The 13,826-nt window shown below is 43.1% G+C and overlaps 1 protein-coding gene across 1 annotated transcript in view; it reads left to right on the top strand.

The window, feature by feature from the left end:
* The window catches only part of atp2b4 (ATPase plasma membrane Ca2+ transporting 4), a 144,005-nt gene extending 131,118 nt beyond the window's left edge, over nt 1–12,887 (top strand). Inside the window, exon 21 of the mRNA XM_080728761.1 lies at nt 11,614–12,887. Within this exon, the coding sequence (XP_080584887.1) occupies nt 11,614–11,853 (240 nt within the window). The 3' untranslated portion in view covers nt 11,854–12,887. The remainder of the gene's footprint in view (nt 1–11,613) is intronic.
* Nucleotides 12,888–13,826: the final 939 nt, after the last annotated feature.

Genomic DNA, 13,826 nt, shown 5'->3' with positions numbered 1-13,826 from the left:
GCCGAAATACAAGCTCACAACTGCTATTTTCAGCATGCAACACCTAAGAGCAACCAAACATAAAATGACTCTCTTCTCCACTAGTCCCTCCCTAATGTTTTAGTATAGTTTTTATTTTGTTGACAAAATTGTCAATATATTGAGTCTTAGTTTTAGTCATCAAAGCTTAGTTTTTATTTAGTTTTCGTCAGTGAAAAAAACACAGTCGACAAAAACTTTCCGTCATAGTTTTAGTCGACAAAATCAACAATGCGCTGCACCAGAGATGAGGGCAAACTCAAGTTGGCTGTGTACCCTGTTTACTCCAGACTACACCCTCATTTTAAGGTGTGCACCTATTTTCTGCTAATGGGCGCTAAATAGGCACAAGATCATTTGGTATTTAGGGTTGGCATAGCTGAATATTCACAGAGCCTGCCTGGGGAACCAGGTATGATTTCAGGCCTGGCCAGTAATATAATGTGCGACTGACAACTGCTGCCCGTTATCCCCGCTTTGTGCCCATAGTCTTAACCATTATGAATCTTAGTGTCCCTTTTCTGGGCAAAGTGGGCATGTCATAATGCGTTCTTATTGTGTGTTCACCATTCGGCTAGCAATACGACACATTGTGATCGTCTATTTTCCGGCAACGAGATTTGGTGTAGATCGAGAAAAAAGAAGTGGACCAAGTATACATAGACACGCGGCTTACCCCGGCAACGAAGTACTGTATATTATATGGTTTAAGTGGTTTTCATATGGTGGCTTGACTAATCGTCCTCCTACAGGATGGCACTAGTGGGCATTAGGGTTGGGGGCGGTAACCGCCGTACCGCGGTATACCGAGGCCTACCGCGGTGACAGGGTCCTTACCGCGGTCAAAATAGTCTATTTTTTATTGAAAACAAGCGAGTTTTAAAACGGGGGAGAGGCGAGGACCGCATGCGCTCCATGCCGCTCTGCTCTGGGCCGCGTACCACAGGTTTGGAACGTCTATGGTTTGGAAGCCACATACGTCACTCGACTCGGAGACAGTCTACACTGACACAGCAGCAGCCTCGTAGTAGGGAGCACGGAGAAGCGTAAACCTTCTCTGACTGTAATCCACACAACACAAGTATGTTAATACATACCTTGTGTTGTGGCAGTAGTACCTTGTGGCATTTTGTTTTTTATTCATACGGATTACAGGCGGAGCGCGGACCGCGTGGACTAAAAGCGAAAATGAAACTATCTTTTACTTTTCCCACCGCGTCGCGCCGAGCCGCCGACTCGCCCGTTGTGCCCCGTCGCCGATTTTATAACCTTTTCTGTCAAGTCTTGTCACTTAAACCTGTATATATCAGCACTCAATCGCTGCGATTTCAGACGTGAGTTAATCACTGTACACGTCACGATCTGATTACCCGTCTCCGTCTCTCTTCTGGTTTGTTCACACACAGCAGTCTGTGTCTTAAAAGCCCAAGTAGCTACCGTTACTATGGTAACCCGACAGTGCAGATCTAAAAGCTCAGAACGCGTCGCGGATGCGACGTGTTGTGAGCTTGTAGATCTGCTCCTTTCAAAGCCAAACCTGCTGTGCTGTACGGAGAATAACTCGGGCAGTCAGGCTGTGGAGAGGCGACTTTTGGGAAGACGATTGCAATATTTTGGCTTATCGCCGAACCTTAATTAATAGATACGGGGGTGCGGTAATTACCGCAGTACCGACGGTAAATGGGAAGACGGTAATCGCGGTAACAAAATGTCGATACCGCCCCACGCCTAGTGGGCATTTGCATTGCCAGAAACAATGACATTATCTCTCGTCAACTCATTATTTGTCTGGGCTTCATTAGCCTTGCTGCTAGTGCCTTCCTAATGCACAGCAGGGTACTACTGTGTATATACATGGTCCCCTCCTTTTTTCCCTCTCAACGAAAATCTCACAATATGTCACAATGCATCACGTTGTGAGCTTATAGAACACACTAGGTCAGGGTGAAGTGCCTTGTTTGTGTTTTTCCTGCCAGCAGTGCAGGAAGGTTTAGGGAATGAAACGTATTTAATTTAATTCTTAACAAGCTAGTTTCAACTATTTTGTTTTTCTCTTCATACCTTTCTGCGTTGGCTTACCAGCAGGGGACTGAAGCCGGCCTGTGGCTGGTTACGTAGCCTCTCTCTGTCTTGTCTTTTCCTGTTTCACTCTTGTGTTTGTACATAGCCTACTTTCCCTTCTTACAGACACTTTGTCACTGCTCTCTGCCTCACCATTGCTCTATTTCCCCTAGTCTTCAATGTCTGATTTGATTGAAAATTTGTCTTTGTCATCGTCATAATTATCTTGAATATCGTCGTTGTCGGGCAGAAACCTTGTATCGCCAAGTTTCAAATGTGTAAGTTTTTTTGCAAAGTGAAGCCCTGCTTCTTCATACCAGGCCGTCGCACAAAACTAGTGAAAACAGCAGATCTACAAGCACACAACGCCTCGCGGTGTGAGGCGTTGTGTGCTTATAGATCGGCTGTTTTCACTAGTTTAAATCATTTTAAAAATGATAAATACAAAACAAACGGTTTTGGGCATACAAGGTTTTCACCCGACAACGACAATATGTTCATCCAAGGTTGCCATTCAGATTCTGCTTTGTAGCGCGGCCTACTTCTTGACTTGCAGTGGGTATCACTGAGATCCTTCGTAATATGAAGCCCTTTGGCCAGATTTATGCTGGTGCATAAACGTGTTGTGCGATGCGCTGCTAGTCAAAAACATATTTTCAGATGAAAAAAAAGTGCTGTGACATATGGACACTTTTGTTGATGCCCCACTTCAGTCGACAGTGCCTGTGTTTCCCTCCTGGGATGGGAGGCGGTGAGGGGACAGAGGGGCGGGGGGAGGCAAAGAAAGGATGCGAGCTAATTAGGTCCTTATCTTTCTTTCCCTCCCCGGCTCCTCTTCCTCCCCCACTGCTCCCTCTTTCCCAGTCTTCTCTAATCCTTGTGTGCAGAACTGTGTGTGTTTTTACATTATAATATTATATTATGTCTTTGCACGCTTGGCTAGTCAAACTCAATGTGGAAATAATTGCTACAAGGACCTTCGTCGCCAAATCTTCATCAGCCACTTTCCAAATAACACTTTTGTCCAATGCTTTCAGCTCTTTCATTAAGGACTTGACGGGCCTTTATTCCTCCTCCTTGTTCAAACTAAGTAGACAGTTTTTCTGGGATTGTCACATTTTCTTTCTGCAATAACTATTGTTTCTCCTGTTCAAATGGCAGCACTCGGACTCTCTGACTCTCTGTCACACTCACACACACACACACACACTATCTCTCTTTCTCCCTCTCTCGCTCAATCTTTCTTTTCTTCTCTTAACTCTCCTCCTGGCTCCAGGCCTTTCCCCTCAGCAGTGATGTGAAAAGTAACTATGTAGATTTACTCAAGTACTGTGCTTAATAATGGAGGACTTTGCCACTTTTCAACCCATCTTCATATAATAGGTCCTCACTAATGTTCATAATAAAATAGCACAATTTTTTTCTACTCTGTTCAAGTCTCTTAGGAGAGCTGTGGGAAGTTCAGAAATCCATAGTCTTGTGACATAATCATTTTCAAAAATATATATATATATATTTTTGAAAAAAATATTTTGAGTTTAACATTGCAACTTTTCAGGAATAGAAAGCCTGCATTTTCTATTAGCTTGGATTCTGACCTGCCCACAACCCTCCTCTGAGTAGAAAAAAAGGAAAAAAGCTATTTTATCATGAGGACCAATCATATGAAGATAGGTTGAAAAGTGGTGAAGTCCTCCTTTAAGTACAATTTTGAGGTATTTGTACTTGCGTATTTCCAATTTACTAATTAGAGATTTTGATTATTATTACAAAAAAATACATTAACCACTTCAGCACTATATATCTTTTAGCCATTTGAGCAGATCTACAAGCTCACAATGCGTCTCATTGTGAGCCTGTAGATGGGCTATTTTCAAATGATTTGTTACATTTTGAACTTAAAATGAAAATGGGAAATTCTGCACAATGAGTACTTTTACTTTTGGTACTTTAAGTACATTTTTATACAAATACTTTTGTACTTTTACTCAAGTAACTTTCGAATTCCAGACTTTTACTTGTAACAGAGTATTTCTACATTGCAGTATTGATAATTTTACTTCAATCAAATCAAATCAAACTTTATTTATATAGCACATTTGCAAACAGGCAAGCTGAACCTAAGTGCTGTACAAAAGAACAATGCATGAACGCAAACAATTTAAAAACAACAAAACAAAGATTGAATCTAAATGCAATTAAGCCAGGAAAAACAAATGTTTTTTTAAGCAGAGCTTTAAAAACGCCAATTGACTGGGCAGATCTAATGTGGAAGGACAGACTGTCGTGCCGTGGCTGTAAAAGACCGGTCACCACTGCTCTTTTTAAATTTTGTCTTAGGAGCTTCCAGCAGTAGCTTGTCACCGGACCTTAGATTCCTTGCGGAAAGGTAATGTAAGTACAAAATGTGAGCAGAAAGTGGACAAAATGTGAACACATTCTTCCACCACTGCCCCTCAGTCCAGGGCCGGACTGGGACATAAATTCGACCTTGGCATCTTGGCCCAGACCGGCCCACCACAACCGGCGCAAACCGAACATAGAAGATCTACAAGCCCAGAACGCATCGAGGCAGCGGCTGGGTGGGACAGTAGCCTGTGATTGGGCTACTAGGCCAGTATTCCGATGATAGACAAGCCAGTGGGCCAATCGTGTGATGTCTCTCTGGTCTGTGGGCCGGTGCTACTGAAGGATTGGCCCTCTCCACTTAGTGGCCGCCCAGCCCAACATTTATAACATTTGTAACTATCCTAAAATGGTGGCAACAATGTTGTTGTTTTTTGGACCACAGGCCCACTTGTACTGTATAGTCGGCCCACCGGGCATATGCCCAGTATGCCAGATGCCCAGTCCACCCCTGCCTCAGTACTGTCTCGACTTGCCCACATCTTTCTGTCACTGCCCTTTGTGGTACTGTCCATCTCCCTTTTCTACTCATGTCACTGTTCTTTGTCCTTCTCTCTCTCCCTTCCAAACCTTGCCCTCTCCTCTCTACACAGGTGGCATCCTTCCTCTTCAACTAATTATCTACCCAGGTGGCATCCTCTCACTGAACCTGACTCCAACTAATTCTCTCACTGAACCTGACTCCAACTAATTCTCTCACTAAACCTGACTCCACCAGATGGTTATCTCTCACTGTCCTCTGCTCAAAAAAGCTTATTATTTTTTTCCTGTATCTTCTCTTTGGTGTATCTTTTTTGTCTTTAATTCCTTGATATACATGTTTAACTCTTTGCTGTATCTTCTATAATTCCCTGAGCTATCTTCTCAACTCTTTTGTTTTATCTTAATTAGGGCTGCAACATTTAATCTAACTAATTGATTTAAACAATTATAAAAAATATATATATTTCTTTTGTTTTCACCCAAACACCAATAATGGCAGATCTACAAGCTCACAATACATTGTAATGTGATGCTTTGTGAGCTTGCTACTTTGTCTATTTTTTTGGGTATTATTGCGTGACAGCTTTATACGACAGTAAGTATAACATGGGGCATAAGTGGTTAATCCATTTAGTCAATTATAACAAAATCATGTCGAATTTTTTCAAATCAATTCGTCATACATAATCTTTTTTCATAAAGAAATGTGCTTCTTGATTATACGATCAATCAAAAAACTATGGCTAAGAATAATAAATAAATAAACAATGGTTGCAGCCCTGCTCTTTTGCCCTCTTCCTGCTCTCTACCTCTTGGCTGTCCTGTCCTGTCTAACTAACGGCTGTGCTGTGGCTGTGTCCTTCCTTCAGATGGATGTGGTGTATACCTTCCAGACAGGCCAGGCCCCGGTGCCGGGTGCCCTGCGTCGCCAGCCCTCTGTCGTCAGCCAGCACAATGATGGTGCGGCCAAAACTCTGTCTAGCCCCACCCACGTAGGGCTTAGCGCCTCCAACTCAGCCACGCCCCTCCCTGCTGCTCCCTCCTCCTCCTCTGCAGGCAGTGAGTGCCGTACTCTGGCGGCATGACTAACCCGCAGCCTTGAGCCCAACCTTCTCCTTTTTTTGCGTTTTCCTGTTACGTCATCCAGTGGGACTATGCTGCATGTTTTGCGTGATTTGACTAATGGCACCGGCAAAGCCCTTCCCTGTGTTTCTGTGGAACCCCACACCTCCCTGCTTCTGCCGTTTGGTTATTGTTCAGCATCAATCACATTAAGCCTGATTATATTTCGTTATAGGACGGTGCCATACGTCGAAAATCGATGAACTACCAGCTCACAAAGCGTCGTGGTGTTGTTATGAGCTTGTAGTTCGGCTATTTTTGGCGGTGACACGGTCATATGCTGACGTATAAGTTAAGCATTACTGCATTACTGCCTGTAACTTTCATTTATCTGGGCTGTTGATGACGCGTTTGCATCTTGGCAAATCCTTGTACTATCCCTCTCTTATATTCTATTTACTCCCATCATTCTTGCCTACACGGCACTTTTTTTTCCCTCTCCCAGGCCGTTCCCTATTCCTCCCGGAACTTACTCCCTCTTCTGCACGATACGGGGTTTAACTTCTTTTCAAAATCTTGCATTAACCCTTCTGTGACTTGCTGATTCGCTAGCCAGTGACAGATAACAGGAAGCATTGCCGGGAAAAAATGGGGGGGGGGGGATGTTTAATCCTTCCGCTTCGCAATGTGGGGGGGGGGGGTCCCTGTCCTATTTTCTCTCTGCCTTTTCTCCGGAGGCTGTGGCTTTGGTAGAGAGATAATTTCATGGGTTAATCCTTGCGAGGGGTGAAACATTCAGGGAGATGCTCTGTTTGGCGCTGCGCTCCTCATTCTAGAAAGCAAGTCGAGGGTTAATGGCCAATGGCCAACCAACCAACCATACAGTTGTTCCCCTGGCTTCCCACCAGCCCTGCCTGCTTGTGTTTCTGCATGTTGTCCAATGTCAATGTCAGGCAGGAACCGTGTACAGCATGTCCAAAAACTGTTACTTCTCAGGGAAGGGGGAAAAAAGAACCTGTGTTCCAATGGATCCAGTGTAGTTAAATCTTTAGTCACAAGCTCTTGGTAATGCTTTTCATGACTTAAATATGTATAAAAAACCCAAACCGTCTCCGGCTAGTGCTGCACAATATATCGTTATCGCGGTATGACCATGCATCAGTATTGCAAAAGGCAACGATATGGGTGATACCTTGTACGTGGTAATATCGAATATTGTATTTTTTGTCCATATCGTGCAGGCCTATTACAAGCTCACAATGCATTGCATTGGAGTGTGTAGATTGGCTCCTTTTGCGCAACGCTGTCATACAGTGACATATGCCGATATTGTGTGAAAAAAACATTAAAACATTGAAGTATGGAGATGAGGACAAGGTTTGTTCCTGACAGTGACGATGTGTGTGTGTCTGCATAGGAGAGTGTGTAGTGCACGTGACTGCATGTGTAATACTCTTCTCTAATATCAAACAAGCCTTTTACCCAGCAGCGCCCCATGTCTCATCCAGACTCGTCATACATCATGAAATGCGCTGCTTCAGCTTATAGGAACGGTGTAAAAAAAAAACATAACGGTTCATATACTGTAGATCATTGTACTCCCTGCCATTTACCAGTCCCTGTGTAGTCGTCATGTTTACTGTAAGTGTGTGTGTGTGTGTGTGTGTGTGTGTGTGTGTGTGGTGCGTGCGCAGCAATGTGCGCACTCACGTCACTGAACTAAGTGTGGAATGAGGTGCTCTGTCACGAATGTCATCCTATCTTTATTCATTTGTAATGCTACACTATACTGTATTATATTAGTAAGTCTATCTATATTGCTGTGGAAAAAGTACTGTCCTGCTGTTTGAATTTTGCACAGTTTATATGGAACGCTATGGGGGAGGGGGGGTGAATCACATCCAGGTTTTTCTGATGTTCTGCAAGGTATCAAACATGCAGGAATCGTGTTTTCTACAGACCCCAACGAGTCACTCAAAGGTTGGAAATGTTTTGGTTGACCAGGGCCCTATTATGTCTGGCAAAAACCAAACACTGCATTCCATGGACTGCATTCCATGCCAGCAGTCAAAGATGCTGGCAACAGTGTCACCTTTTTGTTTTTGTTTAATCGGGATCCGGGCAACTTGCCTTCAGTATGCCTTCTGCATCAGAGGATTTATATGGGAGAATATCAGGTCATCAATCTATACTTTGGAGAATAGATTTAGATAATGACCCCAAAGAAACTAACACAAATTAAAACACTGGCAAATCGACACTTAGGAGCCATTCACATCAACCACGATAACCATAACGATAACTACATGTCATTTTAACTGAAGTGGATGACACACCACGGCTAGAACGACTATTGTAAATAACATCATTTGTTCCATTTCAGAGAGATTTTATGAACGATAGAAACATTGACCTGACATTGAGCCAATCAAAATCCATCTAAAGGACATCTGGGCTTCAATCGGCCTCACGCACCCTCTGAAAGTTTAGTTATTAAAAGGAGATGAGGCGACTATTATGAATAGGAACACTAGCTGGTAGGTTAGCTGGCATTACCTCAATCTCACCTCCTTATAATTAATAATCAATAGATAGTCAAATTATCCATATATCCTATTGCATGTGTCTTTCAGCACCATGAGATATCTCTCTGGTGCTGGTTTAACCAAGCCAAATGTATTCTCTGTCGTACGTGTCATTCGACGAAAATGGCAAACCTACAAGCTCACAATGTGTCGCGGAAGTAGTGTTCTGAACTTGTAGGTTGGCTATTTTCAATGTGCAACAACGTTGTGCGACAAAGTATGAATTGGGCTTAAAGTCTCCTATTATGGGCATGTCAGTAGGCGAACATTCACCGAAAATAGGGTTAGGGTTAGAGACTTGGTGCTGTATTTTGATTGTCTTAAGTACCAGCTCTTATGCCTTAACTTAAAGGCCTGTCCATACTGTCTCAGATCACCAAACTTCTTGTCGGAGAGTTCCGACTTTCTGACGTGCAGCTTTCCAAACTCTAATTCGGGGTAATGCTTTTCAGAAGATGCAGGTGACGTAATTTTGTAGTTGAACCGGACCTTTCCAACGAAAGGTTTGGTGGTCGGAGACAGTATGGACAGGCCTTTAAGTTCAAGCTTAAGAGCCGGTACTTAAGACAATCAAATTAGAGCCCTCTCTGTAATAGGACCAAGTATAGACCCCTTTGGGACACCAGTCAAAGAAATATGTAGAGTGTATTGTACGTGGTTAAGTTAGTCTAAGGAAGCTGTCACTTTTTTCACACTGGGACATTTGGGAATGGCATAACACCGTTTCATAAATAGATATTCAAATTTGTGTTTGTTCACTCATGGACACTTGATCAAAACAAAAGGAGAAAAGTAGAACATCAGACACAAGCAGCACTTTTTTCATGGCACTGTATCTATCCTTATCCTTTGGTCGCGTGAGCCGTGAGGTACACAAGCACTGCATATCACTGTCTCTCTTTCCATTTGTCAGATGTATTGCTCACAAAATCCCTCTCATCTCTTCTCTTCTCTCTTCATCTTCACAAGAAGTGTCATCTTCCTCCTTCCAACCCTCCATTTCTCACGGATGTGACGCTGACGCTGTGTGAGCTTACACTTCGGCTATTTTTGGTGCGCGACCTCGCCATACAACGAAGTATTGTGTGTGTGTGTGTGTGTGTGTGTGTGTGTGTGTGTGTGTGTGTGTGTGTGTGTGTGTGTGTGTGTGTGTGTGCGTGTGTGTGTGTTGTATAGATTTCCAGATGTAAATGTGCTGGTAACACTCCCTGGATATTTCTAATCCAGAACTGTACTGTTGTTCCAACATATGGAGTGTGGACCAATAGCTTTTGTAGGACCTCCAGTGTATGCAATGGGCCTTGGACCCTTATTACTCTTATTAGTGTACAGATGGAACCAAATGGACCCATAAGGGTCATTGTCATAGGTCTGTATGGGCGTCATTCTTCTGTAATGGGGTTTGTAGGTCATATGTCCTCATGGGGGTCATAGGGAGCTATGTAAGGAGACACTAATTGTCATTTGCAACATCTGTTTGATGTTGCAGATTTACTCTACAACTTCACAATGTATCTTCAAAAAAGTAATCCAGTAGAATAATCGCTAAGAAAATGATCGATTGTTGCAGTTGACCCAGTGATGTCACTAGGGTAAAATCTGTACTACCTGGTTTTTAGTCAGTAACATCAGTGGATGTGACATTGTCCTTTTTTGCTGTGTTTGTCACAAAAATATTACTCTTGACTTCACAGACTGTATGGTGCCAACTAGTGGTCATAGATTGTATGGTGCCAACCAGTGCATCATCACTGGAAGTGTAGGAACGCAGAGAGATCACAGAAACTATGTCAGTGTGGGCTCAGGCTATCATAAATATCATGGCCATCAAAGTGAAATGCACATCAGTAGCATCATAGTGTCTCTTTAAGCACATGAACCCTAGCTTCCCTGTTCTGTGATTACTACAAAGGTCAGGTCACAGTGTATTATGTTGTGATCTTGTAGATCGGCAAAGATATACAGTATACATATATTATTTTTTAAAGGATGGGACCAAATATTGACCACTGGGAGACCCCGGCCAATGAAGTATGGAGTTTTAAGTGGTTTAATGCATGTTATCAACCAGCACAACATATATATTATTCAATAAAACTAAAATGCCTTAGGGAAATGAAAACAAAAAAGCACTTTTCTCCTTTGACCGTCGCATCCAAATTGAATCCCCAGAAGCCTGGCACGCAGCCACTCACAAACCAAACACCCACAAATTCATCCCTCTCCCTCCGCATCGACGCCATTCCATTCATATGGTGCCAGCTTGTGTGTGTGTGTGTGTGTGTGTGTGTGTGTGTGTGTGTGTGTGTGTGTGTGTGTGTGTGTGTGTGTGTGTGTGTGTGTGTGTGTGTGTGTGTGTGAGAGCTTGTAGCTTTTGAATAGGGGTGTGTGTGTGTGTGTGTTATGCAGTGTGCTGTAGTTTCATGTCTGTATAGTGTATACCTGAACATCATTTTGTCATTCCCATCAGTAGTATTCCTTTTTTGGGTTTGCAGTTTGTTGGTTATTTTTTTCATTGTATTCCTATATTCCTATGGTCTCTTCAGTTCACATACCTGCATCTTGACCTTGCGTTTTGTACTTTTATGTTAATATATTTTGCTTTGTGTTTTACAGTGTTCCTGTCGTTCACTCCATTCTGGCCCTCCTGTCATCTTCCATTCAGTGTATAGATACTTTGTGTCAATGTTCATGTTTTCTTTTTGCAGCATCTTCATCGGCCCACCATATGTTTGTGTTTTGATTTTTGTTTTTTTCCCAACATGTATTTCCCCCATTTGACCCAACCACTCCATTCTCCCCACACAGTGACAATCTTGTGTCCCTCTCAGGAGGTTCCTCACATGCCTGAGCCCCTACATGCCTGCCTCAAACCATCATACTGTCATTCAAAATGGAGGACGTAGTAGTACCAGTATGATGGTCATGCTAACATTTTGTCACATTTTTCTCCGACCTCCTTTTCTTTTTTTATTCTCTCCTTCTCTCCGTCTCTCAGATTAAAGTGGTGAATGCTTTCCGTAGCTCCCTTTACGAGGGGATAGAGAACCCAAAATCCCAGAACTCCATCCACAACTTCATGGCCCACCCCGAGTTTGTGCCCCTCTCCGAGGAGGAGGCCCGCACCCCCTCCATCGACGAGACGGGTGACGAGATCGAGACCATCCCCAGCTCCGCCACCTCTGGAGTCGTCCTGCTGCCTGAGTCCACCGGTCCCAGCGGGGAGTCCTCCCTTTGACTTCCTCCTCCTCTCCCTTCTCATCATTAACCATCTACATCATCATCCTCTTTTTGTCTTTTCTTCCTGAATCTTGTCACCTCTCTTCCTGCCGGCCTGACTGCCTCCACTCCACCACCACCACGGGAAGGCTTTTGGCAAACGCTCATACTTTTAACTCCCACTTGTATGGCCCTCTACACCTCTCATCTTCCTCCTTTTTTTTCCAAAGACTCGTTCTTCTCCATCCACGCTGTTCTGTCATTTTCACGGCCAACTATGCTAACTTAAGTTGTCTAAACCGCGTTTCTGTTTTTCGGTCGCTCTGACTTTGGCGCTGGCATGCGTTACCTGTCCAATCACATTGCAGCCCCTTTCCCTTTAACTCCCGAATGGCTGCTGGAGGTCAGCAGCCTACATCCACCTTTTAAAGACCATCGCCTGTCCTGTCCTATTTTTTTTTTTTTTTTTCTTTTTTTCTTTTTTTACAATTTTACTTTTGTTGTAATCTTAGTTTTTTTTTTCTTTATCCAGTTGGAACTTGTGCCCTGGACTGAGAAGCAGCATGTTATGTTATGTTTGTTCTGTATTTGCTCCAGTCCTGTATAATGCTCTGAAACTACACAGAACTTTATAGAGAGCACACTAATTCTAGTGTACATAGCTTTTTGCTCTTCTATGCAGCTTAAAGCTGGTTTGATGATTAGAAGTTCATAGTCCTTGTAAAAAAAGACAACGAATTTAACCATTGACGGTATTTGGTTTTGTGTCTTTTCTTAAGTTGCTTTTCCAATGTACATAGTTATTTTCCAGTCTTCTAAAGCCAGAGTTATACTTGGTTGCGCATCACGTCTTGCCTCGCACCGGAAATAGTAGTTCAACAAGCTCACGTTGCAACAAGTACTGAGTTTGTAGATCGCCTATCTTCGTATGAGCTGCTGGTGCACAACTATGTATAAATCTAAGTGTAAAGGAATGTGTACCAGTGGCTGATCAGCACTAAATACAATGTCTTAACTGGTTGTGGTACACTACACACTCCAAAAACATGAAGGTTTTAACTGTCAAAAATTGTCCCTACGGGTTGATATTATTTGATTTTTTATTATTTTTGTGAAAGGACAGCACTAAAGATGTTTAGGTTCTTTTGTTGATTTTTGAATGTGTCATGTACTCGAGAAGAGAATACAAAATTGCCGCCCCACACGACACGGAAGGCTCGCATTCTTTTAGTAGTCATAGCAAGACAATATACAACCTCATCTCATCCAATAGGGTTCTGGTTCTCTCTAGCCCCTCCCAAGTAAAAATTGACCGCTTACCATACTGCCTCAATTTGGAGTTAAGAATTTCAAGCATTCTGAATGAAGACGAGTGCTATTTATTTTTACAATGAACAGTCCGCCCCTCCAACTAGTATGCATGTTATGTTTCATCTGTGTTGACTGTTGAGTGGCATGGGGATATGGATTATATGGGACGAATTTTGTGAGGGTTAGGGCATCTACCTGTGTACAAGAAAAGTATTGGTATTAGTCCTATTTGTTTTATTTAGCTCGTCACTCCATTATGAGAAGAAAAATAAAAAACGAATGATTTGTACCCCAAATAAAGAAGAAAAACTGTAGGGATCGCATTCCACTCTCTGCAAAAAAGCATCTCAGCTAGTAGCTTCTGTGTGAGGGTGGATTGTTATTGAACTTCACTGTGTTGGCCGTGGCCAGTGACACGAGGGACATATTGATCGCACCCAAGCTGCAGGGATAACAATCAGCATCCTAGATCTAAATCCAATATGTATCCCTGCCTGCCTCTCCTTTCCTGCTCTCCCCTCTGTCCTGTTATTACCAGGGCCACATCTCCAGGCCCCAGTCCAGATTACCCTTTTGAAAGGAGCAAGAAATCAACCCTAGTTATCACAAGCAGGCACACGTCAAAAGAGCTAACCGGTCTGGTATGTCGTTATGTGCTGCTGCAATCATGCTAGCACGCGT

This window comes from Nannobrachium achirus (genome assembly GCF_963921795.1).
Source record: "Nannobrachium achirus genome assembly, chromosome: 6".
NCBI lineage: Eukaryota > Metazoa > Chordata > Actinopteri > Myctophiformes > Myctophidae > Nannobrachium > Nannobrachium achirus.
Note: the sequence above shows the minus strand (reverse complement) of the source record. Positions and strands in the feature narration are given on the sequence as shown.